The 24,670-nt window shown below is 38.1% G+C and overlaps 1 protein-coding gene across 2 annotated transcripts in view; it reads right to left on the reverse strand.

Moving 5' to 3' along the window:
• astn2 (astrotactin 2) overlaps positions 1 to 24,493 on the reverse strand; it is a 145,284-nt gene extending 120,791 nt beyond the window's left edge. For both annotated transcript variants that reach the window (XM_085926468.1, XM_085926469.1), the window contains exon 1: positions 24,103 to 24,493. In XM_085926468.1, coding sequence (XP_085782594.1) covers positions 24,103 to 24,493 — 391 coding nt within the window. The remainder of the gene's footprint in view (positions 1 to 24,102) is intronic.
• Positions 24,494 to 24,670: the final 177 nt, after the last annotated feature.

Consider the following 24,670-nt stretch of genomic DNA (forward strand, 5'->3'; position numbering starts at 1 on the left):
GTGGCTGTTTTTGATTGGTGCTTTCAAAGTCCAAATTTCCATCAGTATCAGAAAACCCCTGCATATCGGCATAAGTCAGTCCAAAAAAGTGTTTTTCTGTCTTCATCACTTGGCAGCCCCAAAATGAGAGCAATCTTTTCCAAACTAAAAAAACAAAAACAAAAAACTAACAAATAAAAATAGCTCCTAACTTTGATGATAAATAAATAAAAATGACGATGGCTGATGTAGTTTTCTGTGTCACTGTTCTGACCTAAAAGTGTTTTTTTCAAACACTTCAAAATAAAATGTACAGCTGTGCGGGTTCGAAATTTCTTCTCAATTGTAAACAGCTTTGTCTGTGGGTGTGCATCTCCCACGTGCATCAAAATATCACATCACAGATGGTGGCATTAAAAAAACAACACAAAAAACAAAACAAAGGCAAAACAACAAATGTGCATTATTTGTGCGCTTACACAAAGGACCAAAACAAGCAGTTTTGGGCCACGATATCCGACTTAGCACTCTCTTTACTCAAATTGCAATCATACTAACATGTTAGTATTTCATTTGGGCCAAAAGTATTTTAATTACATATTACATTCAAATGATTACAAGACATTATATAAAATGTGTATGGTTTCTGCCTATAGGTGCTTTTTTGTAAACAAGTGTCCATCTTAATGTGAGCATAAAAAAATGCCTTGTCATCTTATCTAATTCTCTTTTCAAACTTTATCTCACTACACGATCTAAAATCCTCGTTGATCAGTATGCTTAATGTACTCACAATATCATGTTAGTATATAACATAATATTAGCATTTATAAAGTTTTTATTTTAAACTGTATTAGACAAGATGGAATGATAAAATCCTTATTGAACTGCCAAAGTAATTACTGTATGTAATCAAGCTTATTGTTTTATGTTCCAATATAAATTGTTAGCATGATTGCACTTGCCCAGTTTAGTCATTTTAAATTGTATCTCACTACTCTGGATGATATTAAATCCTTATTGAGCTGCCAAAGCACTTTCTGTACTCGAGTTGTCTTCTTGCTATATATTTATATTTCATCACAAATTGCATTAGAAAATATATATTAAAAGTGACAAGTATTATTTGTTTTGGTAATTGTTTTCCTTATTTCGAAAATGTTTCTAGCCTTAAAGGAAAGAAAAAAAGTGAAATAGAAAGAAAGAAAACATTTGAAAAAAGAAAAACAAAAGAAAAAAAGAAAGATCTCTATTATGCTCTGAACCTGAAAAAGACTTAAAAGTAAAGAATAGACAGCGTAGTAAGATGCGGTGAGGGATTATAAGATCAGCTTTTCAAATTTGAGTCATGCTCACAAAATGTGTTTGACTCAGCAATATCTCCAGTGCCCACACTGAAGACTTAGCTGCACTAAGAAGGCTTTATCAAAGATTGCGTCAAAGCTTTTTACATCTCTTCCTTCTTCGCTTGTTTCAAAGGACAATGGAAGCGGTTGCTTCATGTGTTTTTTGCTCGGCTGTTTTAAGAACAAATAGCAAAAAACAAAATTTATCAAACTGTATTAAATTGGTATGTGAATATTTGTTCTATGGCTCAATACGAAATTGTTTCAACTATTATCTTCATCATACTGTTTGCATTTTAATATCACATGAACTAACTGTTAAATTCATATTCGTTTACCACTCACTTTTTGGTTCTTTTATACAAATGGTACAACTATTATATACGTTTATCCCTACGTCAGAAAGAGAAGAATACTCTGGCAACCCTGACAGGTTGCGATTTCAAACCAAGGTCAGTTATCATTATACCTTCTGGAGTGGAATTGCTCAAGTCTTTTATTTCACATTGACCCTCAGAAGTGCCTTCCTGGTCTTACCGGGTTTCAAATTTAGACCATTTCTCATAGGATCATACGAAAGATCAGATGGGATTGGCTGGCCTAATCAGAGGACATGTTGAAAAACTGTCAAGATTGATGTGATTCGTACTCGAATGCTCTGATAGACAGTTCTCATGGATTCCCAACAAGACTAATCGCTGTAGTTCGCATGCATACGTGTACGCTTCCCTGCCCGCCCACACATCAACAACTGTGGTTCCCAATGGACTGCCGTCCCCCCACGTAAAAGGTGATCATAGCATTGACTTGCTCGCTGATTGTTCAAACCAGACAGCTCCATGACAGTTTGTCAGCTCTGCAACAAGCCCGTGTCGACGATGTTTACCGGGATGAAGGCTGGCACCCTGAGGGCACTCTGCGCCGTGTCATTACATATGTGACATAACGTCTGGTTGCAGGTTGAGTTTGCCTATAGCGTTGGCTCCTGACAGCACGGAAAGCAAGGGGAGCTTCAATAATTCATTTGAGGAGAAGGCGGCAAAGAGACGGATTCGTCAAGAAAGCAGGGATAGTGACAGAGGGGTCAAAATAGGGAGCGGGAAATGCAAATTAAGACTAAAAAGTATTGGGGAAATTTATTCTGGCTTCATATTACCAATTCTTGTCACGTCAGTCATTTGTGACAGTTCTACACAACATACAAAAAGGATATGTTTCCACCACCAGTTGGTGATTTGCTAATCTGAATTACATACTTGGAACTTTTCACATACGCCTGCACCAATGATTTATCATTGCCTGCGTAGCTCGTATTAGTGTTTGGATTGCGGAAGTGTGTAAAAAGAGAATAACTTCCGACTGTATGATACGGTAAAGTGCATGAAACACTTCAAGACAGATGATGTCATACAACTCATTGTTGACATTGATCGTAATGATCAGGGACCAAAACTTGCCTGGCTGTCAAACTAAAATATGGCATACATCCAAATAGAATTAAAAAAATAAAAAACTCCAAATGCATGAATCTGTGTGTGCATGAATCGAAAAACGTTTGTTGCATACATATCAATAATGTTGGAACTGTTGGAGTAGCAGACCGCTCCCATCTCCATGCCCCAAGAGGAATATGTCAAGTAGTATAATCAAGGAAAATCATTCTACATGATGAACTAATGGAATGATCAAGCCATGAGTCACCAATGAAAAGAGCAATATTTGTGTTGTGCTGACGAGTAGGACCACATAGAACATGTTAGTATGTTAAGTATGAAGAGGGTATTGATATTTAGTGCATCGGGACTAAAACTATTGGAGAGTTTTGAAGGCATCAACAGAACAAATAGCTGCTTGCCTTTGGTCCCGCTGTGCCACAGCGAGACCCGCAATGTCTCTCGTTAGCACGGAAAACACGCTGTCTTGCAGTTGTTTATGTGCAGTGCTCCTGTTGTGTTGTTCAAGGTCATTTTCCATCATTTAAATTCCACACACATACATGGGCGATAGCTGCCCCCACGCACATTGTGTTATGAAATTAATTCAAAACATAATTCTGCTTTGCTACAGGTAATGAGCATTATTAACTAACGTTAGGAAAAACTGTTATAGCGTAATTTATGCACAAATCTATAGCCGCCTTGCCTCTTGTGCACTCGTGGATTAGCAAGGCAAAGTGCCAAACAAAACAAGGCCTACTACTCCTAATGTATTTAACGTGACATATTAACGGAATAAACAATCCCCTTATCCGCCAAGTGCATAGGCGTCTTCTAAAACACTACAATCCCATTATAGAGACCTCATCTGATTCCACATCTTTCTTAGTGTCTCTTAGAATAATATACAGCTTGTACGCGGATAAGGAGAGGCGGTCTTCTGTTGCTGCCAATGTGGGTGGTTATGCTATAATAAAACACACATTAGAAAAGGCTAATCTTTTGTTTCGGCTTCTTCTCGGGTACGTATGAAAAGAGTAGAGTACACGAGAAGCACTACAATGCAATAATAATCAACAGAGTGGTGTGTATAAGGTATTTAATTAGGATTGTTAGTGCTAGTATGCAGACTGGACTTGCCTAAAATAAGTGAATCCCATTTTCTGCAGGCAAACAATTCCACTAGACTACACGATAAACAAAAAAGCAAAAGCACATCACTACCATGCACTGCATTGATGGACCATATCAAATAGGTAATTAGTTGCAACGGTGTATTTTTATGGAGGAACTAAAACACATCAGGGAGTTCTGAAGGTGTAAGCAGAACAAATACTTGCCTTTGCTCCGGCTGGTCCACAGAGAGACCCTTGTTAATAAATAAGATGTAATGAAGCATTGCATCTCTACAACCTTAGTTAACTGATTTGACTGATAGTCAAAGAGTGAAAGTCATTGTTTCGCAAGTCAACTCAAATAGAAGGAAATAAACATGTATTTCGTATTAATTTGTGGTTCATATGCTATTAGTTTAGTGTAAACCTAAATAATAAAAAAATAAAAGATTTAGTGATACAATAACGAACGCTGCAACTAATAATTGTTAATATGTCAATTCAATGCTTGTATTTTTTGTTTTAAATATATCGGAAGATGTTCTTGGAAAATGTGATCAAAGATTAAATCACAATCGTCTTATTGATGAGGGGAAAATAGATTAATAAATGAATTATTTTTTTTACATCCTGCAACCCCAGTGAGAATAACCGTCAGGCACACAGAATTGCTGGGCAGATGATATTAGCGAGATTAAATAACTACACTTACAAACCTTTTAGATGTAAATGACCTCTGAGCACACCACAAAAAAAAAAAAAAGACGTCTTGAATGTTTAATGTTGCAGGTCCATATTAAATATTCATCTCTGATAAGTTTGGGTGCTTCATTTATATGAAGATACGATTCTGTAATAAGCTTTCATGAATGTTTTTCTTTTGGGTCAGCAATATAAAACAGGAACTTATTCGCCCTGTTTGAGATTTTCTAAGTACAGAGCTTCAACTTTTACCCCTTTCCTCTTTCGCATTACACATAGGGTAGAAACAAATGATCATCAGTTTAGCAATACAATCAGTTTATTCGTCTGACAGCAGAGTCTCTCCCAAATATATTTTCACTCTCTGAAGGAAAGACAAACCAGTTATTGTAAATGACGTGTTGTCTTTCTACATGCTCCAGTTATCCAACTATCAGCAAATCAATAAAAACACCACATCAGATTTGACGAGCTATTGGTACATGCAGGTCTGTGCGTAACTGTAATTTATCAAACACATAAAATCAACATGTAACAAAGTGCTATACTAAAGTGTTGCGAGTCACTTTCATGATATATTTGGAAAGAGGGAGCGAGATGGAGCGAGAAAGACCACAACTGTGTAATAGTGTGCGGTTGCGAGGATTACCGAGCAGACAAAAGGACAGAGAGAAAAACGGACAGAGTGAGCTTCAATCGCCGCTGATTCGTTGTTGTCATGGTGAAATTGTCTTGTCGAATGTAGAAACTTTCAATCTCCTTTCTTAGCACCGGCTCACTAGTAAACACTGGTAAAAAATAAAAATCTGAGTTGAATTCTTAGCAGAACAGCTGGGACAGCATTGAGTTGTCTTGAGGAGCCATCCCTTTGTCCTAAAATGTTACAACCAGGTGACATTTCCACTTTGAAAAGAACTAGCAACAAACTATTAATCATCCGGTACCTGTGACACAAACCCACATTAACACACATTTAAAGAATGAGGACATCCCATTTTCTAAAAACGAAAGAACTCGGCAAGTTTGTATCTTGCTTTCTAGTCCCAATCCCACCAGACATTGTTAGATTATTTTGCATTGTTAAGCTTGGTTTCATCACACCAATAAATCCCTCCTTTTAAATAATGTGTCAATGTTGATTTTAAAGAGTTAATTAATTTCCGGTGGCCGTGGCTGTGTGGCGTCTGATTAATGATGCCGATGCTGCCGGCATGCCGAGTTAGGTCGCCTGTCATTGGAGATAAATCAGAAGCGCACTGTAAAGCGCTCCCCTTTTTAAATGTCTTTCTGACCAACGACAGAGGTGAGTGCAGAGGCCAGAGGCGGATGACAACAGACCTGCGTGACCTTGAGTTAACTTAGCTGTCACTCACGAGACCAGCACACTAGGAAATGCCTCTTAAAACAGATGCCAGGTCTAAGGATGTGCTTTTTCTTCATTACACTCTCCTGTATTTGCTAGCACTACAGCAAAGCACAAGTAGCTTATTTTAGAACGCATCTTGTGTGATTTCAAAAAAGAGAAAGTAGATTTAGACTATGGTAACTTGAGCTAGGTGAACATATAAATCTGAATGGTGACGAATGAAATAACAATCGACCCTTTCACAATGTCTCGTAAAGCTCTGTGAACAACACAGACATCAAAATGGGGCAATTTACTGGTGGGTGGTATTATTGTTCCCTTTTAGGCCAATGTGAACAAGAATAGACAGAATAAAGATCAGGCTTATGACTAGGTCCGAACAGCATCATAGCAGTTTTGACGAAAGCCGCAGAAAAAAGTGAAAAAGGGTGAAAAAAAAATCCATCCATCATCTGCACCGAAGGTAGGGATTATTTTGACCATTCCAAAAACTGTTCCTTTGTATCTTAGACAGGAGAACCTGGGAACATCAACTTTGCAAGTTCGGGTCAAGAGAACATTTTTTGACAACAACAGCGTGCATCATGGAATTGCAAGCAGAACCAATTACACACCAGAGGCACTTTGACCATTCTTGGCAAGATGCCGAGTTTCAGTAGGGACAAAAAAAAACAATTTGAAGAGAAACTTGAAAAGTTAAACTTTCCAGACTTACTGAGACACAAAATGGACACACAAGGACTCATCAAAACAACGGTTCAATAATGTATCCCTCTATTGATTTTTTTTATATAATGCTCATCCTGCTACAGATCTCGAGCAATCTCGAACCCTTCTCAGCTGACTTTTGGTGAAGAAGCGAGAGGAACACGATTGCCACATACTGTACTGTAGATTTGACCCTTAACACCATCCATTCTTATGCATTCAATTGCACGGAATTAAATCACTCTACTTTGAAATGTATTGAGATTTTTATTGAATCGGCGAGATATATCATAACAGGAAATGTCACATTTATAGTACTGGCAAGTTCATTCATTTGAATTACAAAAGAAAAAATAACTGAGCCCCACCATCGCAAATCAAATTATAATACCTCAGAGTCAAACCTAATCGAATCGATCCGTTTTAAAATCGGACCACCCTTAAGTTGTTATTCACCCTTGTATCAAAACCCAGATCAAATTGTCTTTTGAGGAGAGATGCACACCTCTAATAGTAATTGTGTGTAAGATGGTGTGTGACTTCAAGGACTTTTGTTGAATATTTTCTTTTTTTTTATCTGAAACTTGAATGAGAACTTACTCTTGTATTCCTCTCTAGGGATCAATAAAGGATTATCTTATGCTATCTTGGTACTTAGTACAAGCTGAGCAAGGTTATTTGAAACCCAATAAAATCCTTGCGAAAAATGTATTTCCATTACTGACTGTGCTATCAACAACATAGACAATGTTGGGATTTGTACAAGATAAATAAATGAATTCAAACAAATAATAAGAATGAAATGAAGGCCTTCAATCCTTGGACAAAGTTTTTTGGAAAAAAAACTTTGCAATGTTATGATCTACATTGAAACCAAATCCCTTCAGATTTTTCCTTTTTTTATTTTAGCGTGAGCGAGAACACTCATAACTATTCTTCCTCGAAATTTTGAAAATCAGCATAAGGTTTAAAGCAAAATAGGGGTTGAGGACGAATTAAAACTTTCCCTTTTTGTCCCACGTAACATACTGAAATTAAATGTGAAAAGAAAAGCTCTCTGTGTTTTGACATTGAATTAAAATTCTTATTGGTGAAAAAAAATAAAAATAATAAAACCTCACTCAGATAGCTACAATGCAACTCACAAATAGTCTTCTGTCCTAAGCCTTGGCTGTCATAAATACAGTATTCCGACTGATATTAAGATACAGGGCAGTACGTCCAGCATGTCACCTGCCATAGATCATGACTCGTGATAAAATAAAATGATAAGGTTTTATGAAGGAGAGAGGAAAGTTAATAGCCCCATTCACACTTCTCATCAAAACTGGATTTTTATCTGGCTTCCTTTCTTGTGTGAATAGAAATTTATCCATACCAATCCAAAAATCGATGTCCCCCAAGTCTTCAAAACCCGTGTCAATTCCTTTAGCTAAAAGCGTAAAAAAATATATAAACCAGTAACACTCAAAAGACCTTCATCCCACTTCCTTAATGCTCTTCTTTTGTTACTCTCCCATTTGTAGCTAAACAAAGGGTTTGGGAAAGCAAGTCAACTTGGCGTGATAGAGAATTTACCTAAGAGGCTTATCGGCAGCATACAAATCCAGTTACACCACCGTTTTTTTTTGTACGGTATAAGCCCTCAGTCGTAGATAGTGTAAACTTGGACAATGAAAATGAAAAGAAAAAGTAGATTAGTGAAAAAGCCCTGAAGGACCTTGGAGATTTTATGGCTTGACAAAGAGGCAGACTACAAGTGAGGCTGGTAAAAATTTGGTCACTACTAAAATATATAATGTTGAAACACATAGTAAGGCTTGAGAATTTGCATTTGTACTTATTACTGCCATTGTTTCAGAATAAGTGTCACAAAAAGTCAAAGGGCATGCATTAAGCTGAAATTAAGTCAGTGAGGTGCACTGATTAAGTATTTATTAAGGCACCACTGTGTGACACAAAATGATTAAAACGATCACAAAACACCTCCCAGGTCATTTTTAATGGCAAATTTCTGACTATGCTGTCGTCATTTATCACCAGACGAGACGTGTAGTCAATCATAGCCGTTTGCATAGTCTCTGAACTACGGCACGGTATGCTTCTCCAGCCAAAGACAGCCAGTGAATTTAAATTGATGTTAGACCACAACAACCCCCATAATTTATATTCATCGAATGCTCTTTTGGAGCAGACAGAAAGTAATGCTTCAAAATCTTACGGTCATTTGATGTCAGCTCGCTTTTTTTTTATAGCCTCAACCTGTCTTTTGCCCAATTTATTGCAACTCATTAGCCCGTTGAATCGATCATTATTCATCGCGCCCTTAAGTAAGTGAGCATCTACGAAATCTAATTTAGCTTTACAGGGTACAAATTGTAAAAACACCTGCAAAGCTATTCCTCAGATATTTTATTACTTTTGGCTTGTGAGCTTAATTTTGCCATCTAGTATCAAATCTAATATTGCATCCACAGTACCTGTCTATATAGTTTTGCAACAATTTCAAAAGTCTACTCAGTCATTGCGGTTCTCACAAACAGATGATGCCCCAGGCATGCTAAATTCTGGTTAGGATAAAAAGGTTGATATATAATAAAACTAATATAAAACCGTTGCACACTGCAATGAAGATACACTGCTATTCATTCAAAAGGACACAATACAATATATTTACTTGTGATTTATGCTTTGGACTACAAAATGCAATTTACTGTAACTGGAAACAGGAGAAACCAAACCTCCACTACAGCAATACAAATTTGGCATAAGAAAATGAGTTCAGAAAATTAAATCCTTAAATTAAATTACCCTTGCTAATTTTACTACCTAATTTACATATTACCTACACATGGAGCTTCTTCCCCCAAGACTTGGCAGCTAGAGAGATGAAGAGTTTTATGCACAGAATAGAGTTAGAATCTAATAGGTCAAAGTTACTCAAAAGTTATTGTAACGAAGCCCCACTGTGTGTGTGTGCGTGCGTGCGTGCGTGCGTGCGTGCGTGCGTGCGTGCGTGTGTGTGTGTGTGTGTGTGTGTGTGCGTGTGTGTGTGCGTGTGTGTGTGCGTGTGTGTGTGTGTGTGTGTGTGTGTGTGTCGGGGTAAACAGCGGTTGATTTGCACGAGATGGAAAAAGTAAATGTAAACTAGTCTTGGGCTGTTTTGTCAACAGATGCTAATAAACACCAAGGTTGTGTTTAAAAAGTGTGAATATATTGCATAAAGTCCTTTATACATATTACTGATGAATTGATTGCTTTCCAACATATGACACTTCTTTCTCAATCTTTGTCTTATTCTTTCGTTTTCCCAAATCGCTTAACCTGACTGAGGATATCTAATGAACTTGTGACTAACAAGTCAATGGGCTTTGAAATGGCTTCTATAACTATAATAGAAATCAAGCATTTGCCCCTGACAGCACTGTAAATGGAAAGATTGGAATGAAAAAAAAAGATTCTAATGAGGAAAAAGGAAGAGGTCAAGACAGACACGGTCAAAGGGAAATGAGTTTCTAAAAATAGTCCTACAGTAATAGGACATTTCATAAAGGTGTCAATTTACAGTTTGACCACCCAAGTCGCCATCACACAGCCCGATATGAGTCATTATTTAATAACTGGTACAGTCCACTGACCATCTTTTTCATTTAAATTTGTCTATGAACACAAAAAGTATGTTGTACACGCTTTTATAGGTCACACAATAAAAATAAATAAAATAAAAGTAGCTCAAAAACCTCATGGGCTAGAAAAAAATCTGTATCTATTATTATTATTATCCATCAATTATCTGTACCACTTGCAATTTGGAGTGCTCAATCAGCCTACCATGCATGTTTCTGGGATGTGCGAGAAAACCGGAGTTCCATGAGAAAACCCACATAGGCACGGGGAGAACATGCATACTCCACACAGGGAGGGCCGGAGCTGGAATCGAACTCGCACCCTGTGACCTGTGAGGCGTACGTGGTAACCAGTGCACCACCGTGCTGCCATTATTATTATTTATAATAATAATAATTTATTTCTAAAGATTGATGCCACGGTGAATGTATCAGCCCTGGCAACGATCCACTAATAGCAGATCAGCTGCATCCCACTCTCTTACACTGACCACATACTGAGGCTTCACTTTGTGTTAGCTCGCCGGTGTGCACTTTACTAAGCGCCAACTGGGAGCCTCCCGCAGTGAAGCACATTTTCAAGCAAGCTCCTTTTTTCCTCTTCCCAGAATTGTCTCCCCTATTGTGCTGTCTCCCTGTATTAATATTTGAAGCCAAGTCCCCCACGGGCTTTCCCCTCCAATGATAAGGATCACAGTCCTGGAAGTGGATTTGTATCTCTATCACATTCACTTGACTGGTGCATCGATTCGTATTGACAGTATGCGGATGAGTACATTTTGTATTTGTGGGTCTAATAAAAAAACAATGTTATAAAACAAGACTTAAGTGCTCCATATAGAGACCATGTTAACAAATTACCATTTTAAATTATATTGCAGAATCCATACAAAAAAAAAAAACAAAAAAAAAAACTTTAAAATACTTCTCTCTAGAGCCACCAACACACCTTGTGGGATGGAGGAACATATATTTTAAGTTTTTGTTTCATGTATTTAGTGGATCTACTATATAGCATATACTTAAATGTGTATACACTCTCTTTTCATTTCAAGCTTGTGTTGTGAGCAAAAAATAAACATTTTGTCAATCATGTTTCATTGAATAACACCCCTTAAGACATTTTTAGTGCTTTTTCAGTGTTGCCCTTAGAAGCCGATATAAGTAATTTTCAAATCCTAAGAATAAAATGGATATCATATTACCCTTTCTATATAATGGCCATGACCCAAACCATTGTGGCAATAATGCTAAATGCATCTAAAGGCAGCTCGCCAAATGTTAATGGAAAGTCTATTAATAATCAAATGCACCTTTCCCATGAATACTCATAAAATACTATTCCCAACATGTACTAGTTTGCATTAACGGGTTCATGGTTGGATTACTCAATTCTATACAATCTATTCTATTTAACAGAGCTGTCAGACTCTTTTAGCTCATTTTATGGGACACTATGCTCTTTAATAAAGACCTGTTAGTACCTCCTTTGGAAAAGGTAACTCGTAATTTGATTTCTTTCTTTCAAAGAGTTTGCAGTTGTGAGTGTATGCATTGACAACAGTAAAACAAATCCTGAAATGGTGATGACATTTTAATGTCAGGATCTGCCCACATTAGATAGTAAAAGAAAGAATGTTTTTTTTAAATTCATCAGTGGACATTTTTTCTGTTACCTGATTTTGATGGAGAGTGCATTTGGCAGAATTATTTTGTAGGAGTTTGTCAAAGCCTTGAAATTCAATTTTGGGGCAACGTGAGTATAAGTGAACCTAACCTAAAATACATGTTTTGACAACCCTTAAATTGATTATGCATTAGATAGCTTCTCGTAATTTCATTTTAAAAGGATAACTCCAAATCATAGCCAAGGTCTTCCCATGCCCTGGAGGCTATTAGGTAACCATGTTTCTCCAATTGGCACAATCAGCTGGGGCCTTTTGTACCAAGTTCTATATCAACCCGATTATCCATAGATATTGAAAGATAAATCCACATTTCTTCTTTGGTCACTTCTCCTTCAGTTTGCCACCCCATGGACTCCATCTCTGTGCCACAGGGGGATTTTGGTCCTGGTGCAGAATGTGTCCCGAGAGTTACCTTGGCCTCGCTTTCGCAGTTTCGATCTCTTGCTGCTGCTTATCTGTAAAGCGTATTTTTACTCATAATCCTATCATAGTTGGTAATTTAGAGATTTTTTTTTTCTCAGGCAACTTTGTTGAGACATTGATCTTCTCCAAAATATTTGCAGTCATTTTCCTTGTTTCACTGCATGACATTAATATAGAGTTGTAAAGATGTTGGAGACCTGCAGTTTTATTGGAATAGAAATGGATGATCAAAAATGTTTCATATGCTTGAATATTGTCTTAGCAAATCGATTTGTCGCATCACTTTAAAACAGATTTTTGGATACACTTGGCAGGAATGCCATAAAATGTCAATTTTTTTTTTTAAAGCATTTCCTTGTAACGACTATCAAAGACCTTTTTGAAGTCAACAAAGTTCATCTTGGGCTGCACATTTAATTCCAGACTCATGAAAAAGTAAGGGAACAATTTGTTTAGTTTTGTGCTCCAGCAAAGCAAAAGACCTCTTGAACTCATTAAAAACTGAAGTGTTAGATTTACATACAAAATGTTCCTCTGGGTGTTTTTACATCTTGGTAAGTGTTTGAAAGGAACCATTCATCATCTTTAGCAGATATGCGGATTGCGGCAAAAAGTATTAAGCTCCCACAGGCCATGCAAATAGCTGGTTTGACAAAGGGGGAAAAAAACTAAAAGGACAAAAAGAAGAGTATAATAAACCTTTCTTGTCACAACCTCACAAGTCAAAAGTGCTCAGCACTTCACATTGCTAAAATATGCAACAGCCCTTGAGGCATGAAGAAAAAACACACACAACCTTGACATTGCAAAAGCAGACAACAGAGTATAGCGGTCTGTTGAGCTGCAGTCTGTAATACTGACCAAACAGAAGTAACTTAAAGTCAAATAGAAAATGAACAGTCACTGCAACTTTGATTGTCAGCAGTCTCCCTTCATATTTTGCTTTTCATGATGTATAGGTCAGATGTATATGAATGAACGTCCAAACTGCAGATACATCGCATACATGTGCTAACCAATGTGGTCTCATCATATTTTATGTCAATAATGGGACCTATTTTGGAAAACATGATCCTCCAAAACTGCAAAAAGGTTATCAAACAGCAGTAATTTGTAATAATAATTTAAATTAGCCAAAATAAAAATGCTAAGTCTTATCCACCCTAGAAAACAGAGGATTCCAAAAAAGAGAGTCAGCTGAGTTCGGCAATCGTTATTGTATTAAATTGGGGCCCTGTATCCAGCCGGCGGGGCATTGACTCTTAGTTCTATTTAATTCAAGAGGATAGCAGTGAAAGCAAAAAAAAATAAAAATAGTGAGGGCGAGTTGCCATCTTGTTACACTGTAATCAGTCAAGAACATCAAGACGAGAGCATCGCTTCCTCCAAATCGTATAACTTTTGATGCGCCACGGAGACTGAAAAATCATTATCCGAGAGTGACGCGGTGCTTATCAGCCACATTGATTGTTTATTTGTAAATCCAGTCACTCTCCGAGTGAAAGTATTGTAGCTGCATGAATCAAAGATGCAAACAGCATTTTCGTCTACACGCCAAGGCGTGGCAATTCCAAGCAAAACATTCTTGGATTTGATGGTGTTAATTGCTTCACACAACCTAACAAACAGATGTAAAATGTCACGATGGTGAAGACGTGGACATTTACAAGCATCTTCAAATATGGTTTGACAGCTTATTATACAAGCCAAGCCTGATGCCCATGGGAAGAGTCAATAATTGCACACACAACACATCATTAAGAGGCCATCTGACCTTAAGCAACGGCTGTACCCTCACATGGCTCCTGCCCGTCAAACAAACTGAGCAGCTTCAACCGCAACAAGGATGCAAAACAACACGTGGATCAATTCAAATTAGTCTATGGACAATTATCACAACAATAGAGAGCTGTTGCAAATGCACAAATTACACTGAGAAAAACGATAAATCGATGCTTTTCCCAACTTTCTACAGCCCTACTTTTGTAGTCAATACAGACTCGTTCAAGTAACAATTCTGGCAGTTTTTGAAAATGTCTGACTCAAGGGATCAGGAAGTACAACAATGTGAAAGTAGTGATGAGAAGTTTGCAGTGTCTCGTCATGATCATGTGGGTTTTATGCAGGTACTGCAGCTTCTTGCCACATTTCAAAACTACTGAATCAAATTAAAGACTAAACTGTCTTTAGTAATGTGAATGTGTGTGAATCATTGTTTACCCACACATGCCATGTGAATGCTGGTAATAAGTCCTTTGAGAACATAAAGAAGACTAAACTGAACTGGTAAATGAATATTTCTTCAATGTCAGTGTTTATTTCAAACAGAGCACAAAATGGTGGAGGTAGGTAAAATCAATATAACTTTCTATCACTGACTACAAGAAACCATTCAGCATCTGGAACAGGAATGAAGACATTTTTACCTGAATAAACCTTGTCATACCAAATACGTACCAAGCTGGCTTACATTATTCTTTTCATTAATGGAACAAATTTGACTATTATTTGACATATTCATCAGAAATAATAACATACCTTACTGCTTTTGGTTTTCTGAAACAAGATTGCATAGCAACCAGTACTGTGACCAAAAATTGTCAAAAAAAGATGATTGAATCTCAAATCCCACTCTTCCAATGTGCAACCATCCTCCAAAGAATCCTGGGTTCAATTGGAGAGTAATCCATTGAAAAGGGTGTCAGAAGTGGGATGACTCACAGCTATTTGTGAGTTTGTGAAGACCTAATCGGAATACTCAGAATTCAGAATTATATCTTATATCAGTTGAACGGGCTCTCCAAGATTGCACTAAAGCAAAATCACACCACTTTCAACCAAATTTTGTCTGGAAAATCAATGTCCTTAAAATGGGCTTGTTTTGATCCTTGTATACGAGTTGTTGACTTTCTTAAACCACATAACCTTTAACAGCCTGACAATCAATTGGTTGGAAACTAAGAAGCCTTTTCAAATCCTTTGACAGATTGCATTAAGTACTCAAAGCAAGTGCCAAACTTGGAAACCGCACAAAACACTTGGGCCATCGAGAGAGGGAGAAAAAAACAAAAAAGTAATGGCTACATATCAATTAGGTTAAAAGAGGAGAGGGCCTGCCCACAAGCAGATATCATCCATTAAGCGAATCTAATAATGACATGTAAATGCAATTAATTTGATGGATGAGTTGCAGCATTCTAACAAATCATTCGCCTGCTTCATCATAATAAACAGAGGGGCAAATCCCATTCGATGAGAAGAGGTAGGAATGAGATTGCAGAGAAAACGATTCCATTATTGTGTTGTCAGAGAGTTTATTATTGCACATCAGGCTTTCACTACATCAAACAGTGTAGCTGCTTTTATTTTGTCTTGAGCATCAAATATTGTCTCTTTAGGTCCCCTCCCCCCTATAGCTTAACATTCTATGAATGCAAAAGGGAAAATTAGGACAGTAAACTGAAGCAATAAAATGTACTTGAGGATTAAGTGAGGCTAAAATATAGCATCACCTTTAAAATGTGTGGCTTACCTTAAGGTTAGCCAAATATACTCACAGACACTCACTGTGGAAAATGGACGTGCAGAATTAAATGTCAACTCAGACTGTGAGCAATTTCAAATCTTGTCAGCATGCTCTCAGCACAAGTTATGCACTCCTCTAGAAAGTCACATTAGAAATTACAGTTTAATGGAACATCGAGAAACAGTTGACTGCAATGCCAAAGAGACCCAGATTAAATTAAAAGGTACTTCCTTCGATTTCTGCTAAATCGTGCTATATTTGATGGCCAAACATTTTTGGATAACTAGAATGTTATTTTGTCATCAATTTCTTTGGAACATAACTAATTTAAACACAAAAATGTTTCAAAATGCATTGCAATTATAATTTTTTAACAATAGCCAACAAAATGATCTATTTTTTTTTTTTTAGACATTGTGTACAAATGGCGCAAGTCATTGGGAGAGTTATATGTCTTCCAAGTGTCGCAATAATGTTTCATCGTTTAAATTAGCAAAGAGGCTTTTAGATAATGAAGATCCCTTATATGGCTATGCATTAACATGATGGAGTCATTAAACTGTGCAACACATAACTAACCAATGCGCAAAAGTTAGCTCTGTGAAGCCGTTAAGGGGCTAAAGTAAGAATTATGGAGAGTTTTTGAAATCTCTATCATCAATTTAGCTGGGATGAAGTGGTCACCATCGAATAGCGAATATTTACCAGGAAAAGTTAAATGCTGATTGCTTGAAAGCGCCGCTCTGAATGAACCCATTAATAGTGTTTGTTGAGCTGTCTCATTACTGAGTTAATTGTGCATTTGTCCCGATCACGGTCATGTTACGGAACAGTGATCTCGCAATTTGACTAATGGATGGAAGGCACACACTGCGAACACACAGCACTTTATTATGATCGGTTAAGTTTCCTGAAATTATCAAATCATCCGTGACTGGCGGTGAACTTTATGTTGGAAGGGGAAGGGGGGGGGGGGCATTAACGGGAAAACATCTGCTCTAGTACTTTCTATTGAATAATTAATATTTAATTTACATTAACTAATGAAAAATCTTCAGCCTAAAAAACCTCAGCAACTTTTGTGTGTTTGTAAGTGAAACGTGTACACTACATTTTACAACTTTGTCTAGTTTTATAAATGTAAAATGTAGTTTTCGGGTTGTTGTTTTTTTTTATCACTTTTGTAACTTTGGCTGAGATAAGATTTTCCTATTGAGGACGACCAGTAAAGAAAATAATAATCTGGAAGCTCTATTGCTACTTCATTGTCAACACTTCAACTTGAAGTATGGATTGCTTGAGCATTCTGTGAATTCTGGTTTAAAAATAACTTGAAAAAAAAAGGCCCAGTCTTGTAAACTCCTGACAGCATCTCCTCTCCACCAGGACGGCACCTTGGCAGCAGCGGCACAACAAAGAAGATGCAGCCCAGGAGGCGGGACGGATGCTGAGCGATGTGTCTGCTCTTTTTTTTTTTTTAACTCAAATTACTGTTTTGCTTTTCGAATTAGAATTTATGTCCTTCCCCAGCCACAAGTGTTTTATTTTTTAATGTAAAACATTCAACAAATGCAAAAATTTGACATTTAACTTTGAATTTATTTGCATAGCATGCCGTCATGTGGTTTGAGAAGCATGTATAGCATGTCTGCCTCATAGTTGGAATCTTTTGAGTGCTATCCAATTGGCTGGCAAGAATGTCAAGAGTTAGACTAAAGTCCACGATCTGATACAAAAAAAAAAAACATTTAAGAAAGTAAAATATGAAACAACCTGTCAATCTGTAAACTGCTAAAGCAATTTCAAGGTTTGTTACACTTGAGAAGACTAAACACAAACATTCCCTGCTGCTGCTTTAACAATAACTTGCAGTTAAGCTCTCAAACAACTGCTGTGTAGACAACAGATATAATAGAATGTCCTCATTTTCTCCACAAATTTCACAGTTAAAAATCAAATCCAATTTATTCTCTCAAGCCGCTCTTCAAATATGCATGACAATCTTAACCGTCTGCTGCATAAATACCTGTGGCAACATAATGGGCTGCAAATCCACTGCTCACCTTGGGCCTTTAACCAGTCTAAAGACGGATCAGCGAGCTGTAACCTCGGGGAGGCAACGCTCGGCTGTGTTCTTACTTCTAAAGGTAATTGCTGACAGATCAGAGCTTAATCCACCGCCAGACAAAATACCTGAGAAAAAAAAAAATATTAAAAAAAAAAACGTACGTGTTATGTGTCTTCGAAAGCAACAAGGGGATAAAATGGTGGAGTGGGGGATACAGCCGTGTCATACCAATGAGCATATGACGTGTGAGGTCAAATTCTCCCTTCGGGCTTGCTGAGCTCGCTTGAAAAGATCCAAAGTGGATAATGTTATCGTCACGGTACATATCGGTTTGACGGTTTAGCACATGAAATAGAGCCTTTGTGTTATCAGGTGCGGAACGGTAAATATGGGATTTCCTCTTGGCAGCCATCATGTAAACTTCTCCAACCACACACAGCATGGGAAAAATAAATCACGGCTGTGAATGAGACAGTATTATTCTACAGACAAAGGGGACTTATGGCACAGATAAAGCCAACTCGGACAAATGTGCAAATGCAACGACGGGAATAAAATGTTGGTCCCGAAAGCAAATGTGAGTCATTGCACAATTTGAAATTAAACGAGGCACCGGGGATGTGCAAGAGCTGGAATCCTTCCAAGGTGCAGATGAAATTCTGGCGGGAATCGAATTTAATGGGTCTTAAACATCATTGTGATCGGCTTACGGGAACAAAGGCACCCTCTTTTTTCCTTTTCGTGTCGCTCGTCACGTGTGTAATTACGATAGCGATATGATTTTGGTAATTCCTTTCGTCTTGACGACTCAAGAGAATTGACACAATGGCCTGGATGATGCGCCTTCTCTTTCAAGATTATCCTCAGACCTTTCAAATTAAAAGCTAAGGATGTACAATTTGTCTCTACAACGGGCCGGTTTGGACAGTCATTATCGGTGTTGCCGCAGTTACCTTGAAAAATAGCACAGTTGCTTTACAGATTACTTGTTTTTAAAAGTAACTAGGTTAGATTACAAATGATTTTGTTAATTATTTACTTCCGATGTTTTGTTTAAAGATTTTTGCAACTACTTTACTGGATGTGTTTATTGTAAGTTTTCAATTATGTTTAAGGATGTTTTTATTTTAAAAAATTACATCAAGACTGTCTTTTTGACTTGACATAATTGTTTTTTAAAGTAAATAAAGCAGGGCTGGGCAATTTTTTTTTCCCTTGATTAATCGAATGAGGTCTTAGGTGAATCCAAAATGTGTGTTTCGAGACATGATTAATTGACAATTTTATTTGAATTCATGTAAATGTAAGTTGTATTTTTATGAATGAAAAGCCCCATACACAGATTGCTTAATCGATCAATCCAATTAAGATACATTACTCCTGCAAGCTTATCTCTTCCTGAAAGCTACTCTATCCATATCGCGCTTTGTTTCTATGTGCATCGTGATGGGACGCCAGCCAAACTTAGAGCGTCCCAAACGTGTTGCAGGCTTTTCCAAAGTTAAGAGACACATTCCACGTTATTCGCCACTTGGGGTGATTCATTGTGTAGCGGGGACACATTAAGGGATTCAGAGGTGGAAAAAGAGCAAGTCAACGCAATTGCCCTTATAAATCAGTGTCACATTATATATTCAACGCGCACACACCAGGGAGTGTATACTGTTCATGTCAGTAACTTTATGAATTTTGATTTGGAGCTTGTGGTTGTAAGATTCCTACACCCAGATACACATATGCACCAGTGAAGACACCGTTTTTTTTTTCTTACATGCATCCCAGCAGCTTTTCATCTCCCAGCTCTCTTTTGAAAAATGTGTTTGTGTTTATATGCTTGCAAAGATGCAATGAGAAGGAAAAAAGAGAGAGCGAGAAAGACGCCGCTTGACATTCCAGACAAAAGAAAATGTGTTAAAAGGGGATATCGTAAAAGACTTCATTCAGCTCAGAAAAAAGGAAGGGCAATGAGAAATTTCAGAGAGAAATTTTGATTTTTAAATGGCTAAAAACAATATGTCTTGCAAGTCACAGTTTCTTCCCTTTGCTCGTTGACAGAAAATAACGATCAAAGCATAAGCTCCTTGGCTGAGATAGTATGTATGATAGTATGTGACTGTGTTTGGGTTATTTATGTTGTCACTGTACTTTATTTCAACACAGGGTGTCTTCTGTGTCTTTCAGTATTTAAGCTCTACTTGCTTAGTTACGCTTTGCCAGAATGTCTTGTTACCTTCCATGTTTCTTCAGCGAGTGTTCTTCCACTGCTGTGTCCAGTCCTGTTTTTTGTTATTACTTTGTTTATGCTGTTGGGTGATTTTGGTTTGTACTTTTGCATATAAATAACATAACCCGCTGTGTCCTCTGACAGCTACATCCATGCCCAGGGTCACCTAAGGCCAGATCCCGTCAAGTTTGAGGTAGTGACTAATCGGCAACAAGCACTGTTCCCACCCATTTAGCGTGCAGTTCATCAACATTAATCTCAAATTTTACCTTTGATCATGATGTTAATTTTTACCTTGAGGGATAAAGCAGTTGTGAGCTCTTGTCATAGTTTAGCATAGCATCAATTAATCATTGAGAGGGTCAGGAAAGGCTCCAGTTCCCTTTCACGCGGCTACTCTCCGTTATTTGGAAAAGCAAGCTTTGTTAAAATTATGCGGCCTGCCGGGTTGTTATCACATGCCGCTCCCTCTGTGTGCAATTATGCGAAAGAGAAGTCGGAAAAACATGAATCAACACAACCAAAGTGCCTAAATGGACCATTTGGGCGGAGCAGTCCAAATAGATTGAGTCCATTACATGCATGACAACAAGGAAAGAAGAATGAAAGAAGGGGGGTGAGCCCAATATCTTTCCTCAATACAGTTCATCCATTTTCCATGACACTTGTGGTCATAAATCAAAGCTTAGGCGACAGACCACAACAGGAAAGAGTACTTGCTATCCCTTCCCAAACGTTCATTCCTTCCCTAAACCTCAATGGTGCCTTCAATAATGGAGGAGGAGGTGCAAGACGACACTTCTCTTGTGGTTTGCCCAGCATTCGGCTTATAAGCATCAACCTCAGATGGATACTAAATACCACAACCTCCTGAAAATTCAATGACATTTCAGACGATTTAAAAAGTCCTTCCGTGGCTAATGGCCGTATTTGATTGAAATCTGCCGTATCATTTTTGCAACAGATCTGCTGACGCCACCATGAGCCGATGGGAGTAGGAGGCAAGGCATAAAACAAGTTTCACCCAGATCTCAGTTTAAAGGTTATTATATCAATCCAAGGAAACAAAAAAATGAAATCCGATCGAAGTAATTCATTGTTATTTTACATACCAAATCTGCATCAGTACTGTACTTGATGTGGCAAAAAAATTCAAGATCGACAATGTTGTGCACTTGCCTTTTTTCCAATAAGCTATATCACATATAAAACCCAGAATATTTGTTGTCCTTCTATAAACTCCTCAAACTGATGTTGATGACCTTATTAATAGAGTGCATATGGCTACTTAGTGTATGCACAAAAACACTCATGAAGACCTACATAAAGTTTTTGTAGGGTTTTAATGTGCATTCGGCACAGTGCAGTGATGACTGCTGTGATCTGTTTGTGTCTCGGGCTAGACTCCAAAGACCGTATTTCAGCAACATTAAGAGGAAAGATGAATTTACAAGACAATAACCATACCACCATCATTATTCAGAAGCAGTTTGCAGGGTATAATTAATTACTTGATATTCGGATAGGCGGATGGATGATGCACGGATCCACGGAGATACATCACCAATGACAATGATTTTGGCGACTAGTTGGCTAGAAAAGCCAATGTAGCTAATGGATGGATGGATGGATGGATGGATGGATGGATGGATGGATGGATGGATGGATGGATGGATGGATGGATGGATGGATGTTTTAAAACATCTGGCCTTTGAGGTACCATTGTTTTTTAACATTTAGCCACTGATGAGTGGAGGGGTGCTAAGCTAGCAGAGTAGCTCAAGCTGTAAATTTGTAGGCCGGGTGCCTAAGAGCACAGAGAAGCCCCTTCTTCTCACCAGTCGATGAGAACTGAAAAGTGATTTACTAGCTTAGTGCTCGCCGTCCTGCCAGCCTTTTAGCCTCCCTGCAGCAGTTCTGAAGGAAAATTAAGACCAAGGGAAGAGATTAAAATAACACAGCAAGCTATATATAGTTTGAAAAAAAAAGTCTCATTTTGAAGTCATGGCGTTTTCACAGTAGCTACCATTTATTTGGTTTGTTTTTTTTCCATGAAGTAGTGAGATAAATCACATTGTTTTGTGTTATTGTGTTGAATCACACAATTAAAACGGAAATAACAAGGCTTTTTATAAATTATAAAAACATGCTGAGATTCATTTTTCAGTAGCTCTTTCACTGATCTCATTTTTTAATCAAAAAGGAGAAACAATAAAAAGCACAACAAGTGACACAGATTTCCTGACAAATTACATTGTTGTTCGTTTCATGTTCTATTGGTTTCATTTTGCCGCAGCCTATATGGAACGCACTAACTCTTATTCCATTAGTTTCATGTTATTAGCATAATCGTGCTCACTAACAAACAAAAACTAATAAAAAACACGGTTTCTTCGGTGGAGAATTACAACTCATACGTCTCCTTCAAGCAAATGTGTTGTTCAACAGAAACACCAACTATTAAGATAAACTCAGTGAATCTCAACACACAAGATCGTTTGAAAAGAGGAAAATCTCACAACCCGTCAAGCAAACAGTAAGGGGCCGTTTACATCTGTTCCCTCATCTCTGCATGTGTGTGTTTTCTCTTATTGCTTGACAGTGATGCAAAGACTAGCTAAGCATCTCATTGAGTGGAAGTAACACCAGCCACTGTGTCGTGTGTGCGTATGGACGTGTGTGTGTGTGTACTGGTGTGAGAGTAAAATATCAATTTCATGCATATTTGCAGGACCAAATTGCATCCCTTGATTGGGGCACAGAGAGGCCGAGGGTGTGCATGAAATGTAATCGTATTTTAGCGACAACACGTGGAGAGCAGAACCGAGAAGGAGAAAAATGAGATTGTAACTTAAAACGTGTGCAGTGAGGGAAATCACTTTTCAATGGATTTGAAGCTGAGGGAAAACCAAAACTTGTGTTGTATTAGGGTCAAAAGAGTTTTTGGGTCACACTGAAAAGAAACATTCAAGTATAATATGAGAATAAACTCATGGTATTTCAAAAATAGATGTAAAATAAGATAAGGAATTGGTGAAAATGTGAAAATAATCATTGTAATTAAAGAAAAAAGGGAAGTTTTATCACCTTCAAAGATGGATTCTCCAGCTGTATTGTTTCACAAGTGCTCGTACTCCGCCCATTGCTGGGAAAAATATTTCATTTCCGGGACATCATTTTTAGTGTGTCAACATGGGAATGTCACCAGTCAAAACGTAATATAAAAAAATATATAAAAGAAAATGCTGAAAAATATATCTTACCAGAGCTGGTGACCTTAATCAGCATTGTCATTTCTTCTTAGTGTTGGCAGAAAATGACCTTTTGTGTAATAATAATTCTAATAATGATAAGAATAAAATATAAACAACGCCTATAGGGGGAGACAATGAGTGGCATCTGGCCTTTAATATGAAAATATATTCCATTATTTGTCCCATTTCAGGAAATTTCATATTTGTGGGAGGGTCATCAAAATGTCTTAATTAATATTGCAGTTATTTCAACTTGATATTTGTGATTGGGCAAATTAAGGGCATTTCATTTTCTACATAAAATATTTTTAAAGGAAACATGAAAATGACTTTTTCTCAGGTTGAAATTTGCCTGGTGCACAGTTTGCACACACTAATGCCGTTTCTGTCTTATTATTATTATTATCATCAAAATTATTACTACCAATAAGAACTTGGACGAACAATAGTATAGTAGCGTCCTGACTATTTGCACTCTTTCTGGAATGTTAAGAGGACAACAAAACTACTATTGTTGCTTCATTTATGCAAATGTTGACTCAGAAATTGCATCCAGGTACCAATATCACCATCATCATCATCATCATCGTCATGTGCCAATGTGACACTGACAGTGTCGAATCGGTATCAGAGGTTCTTACCGAGGGCGAAGTAAGGCAGAGCCGTATTGTCGAGATCATCCATGACAGAAATCCGCCCAGGTAGATCCGTCCTGACGAATAATAGGAGCCGCGAGTCCCCTCCTCCTCCACCCGGTCCTCCTCCAGCGGTGCCCCCAACTCCCGCGGAGGCGCCCACTCCATCGCCACCTCCACCGACCGAGCTCCCGGAGGCTCCAACGCCGGTGAAGCTAAACTCGTTTTCCCGGAGCACGGGCAGCGTGGAGACGGTGACGCTCTTGATCTCGCACGGAGTCCCCGCTGCGTGTCCCTCTCCGCCGGGTGTCCCCTCGTCGGTTGCACTTGCGATGATCGGTGTGAGCTCCAGGAGGAGCAGGCGGAAGAGCAGCAGCAGCGGCGCGGTGCACGCCATTTGGCCCCCGCGCTCCTTGTGTGAGCTTGTGCAGCTTTGAAAGCGCTTGCAGAGTGGCCGTGCACTTATGAGAGGAAGCAATCAGCCAGCCAGAAGCGAGCTTCTGGTCGTCCAGGAGGCGGCAGCACAGGTGAGCTGGAGAGGGGGGGGGGATCCGAACCTCCAGCCGCCCCCTTG

The sequence above is a fragment of the Syngnathus leptorhynchus genome, chromosome 12 (genome assembly GCF_054491065.1).
Source record: "Syngnathus leptorhynchus isolate UIUO chromosome 12, UIUO_Slep, whole genome shotgun sequence".
NCBI classification, from domain to species: Eukaryota; Metazoa; Chordata; class Actinopteri; order Syngnathiformes; family Syngnathidae; genus Syngnathus; species Syngnathus leptorhynchus.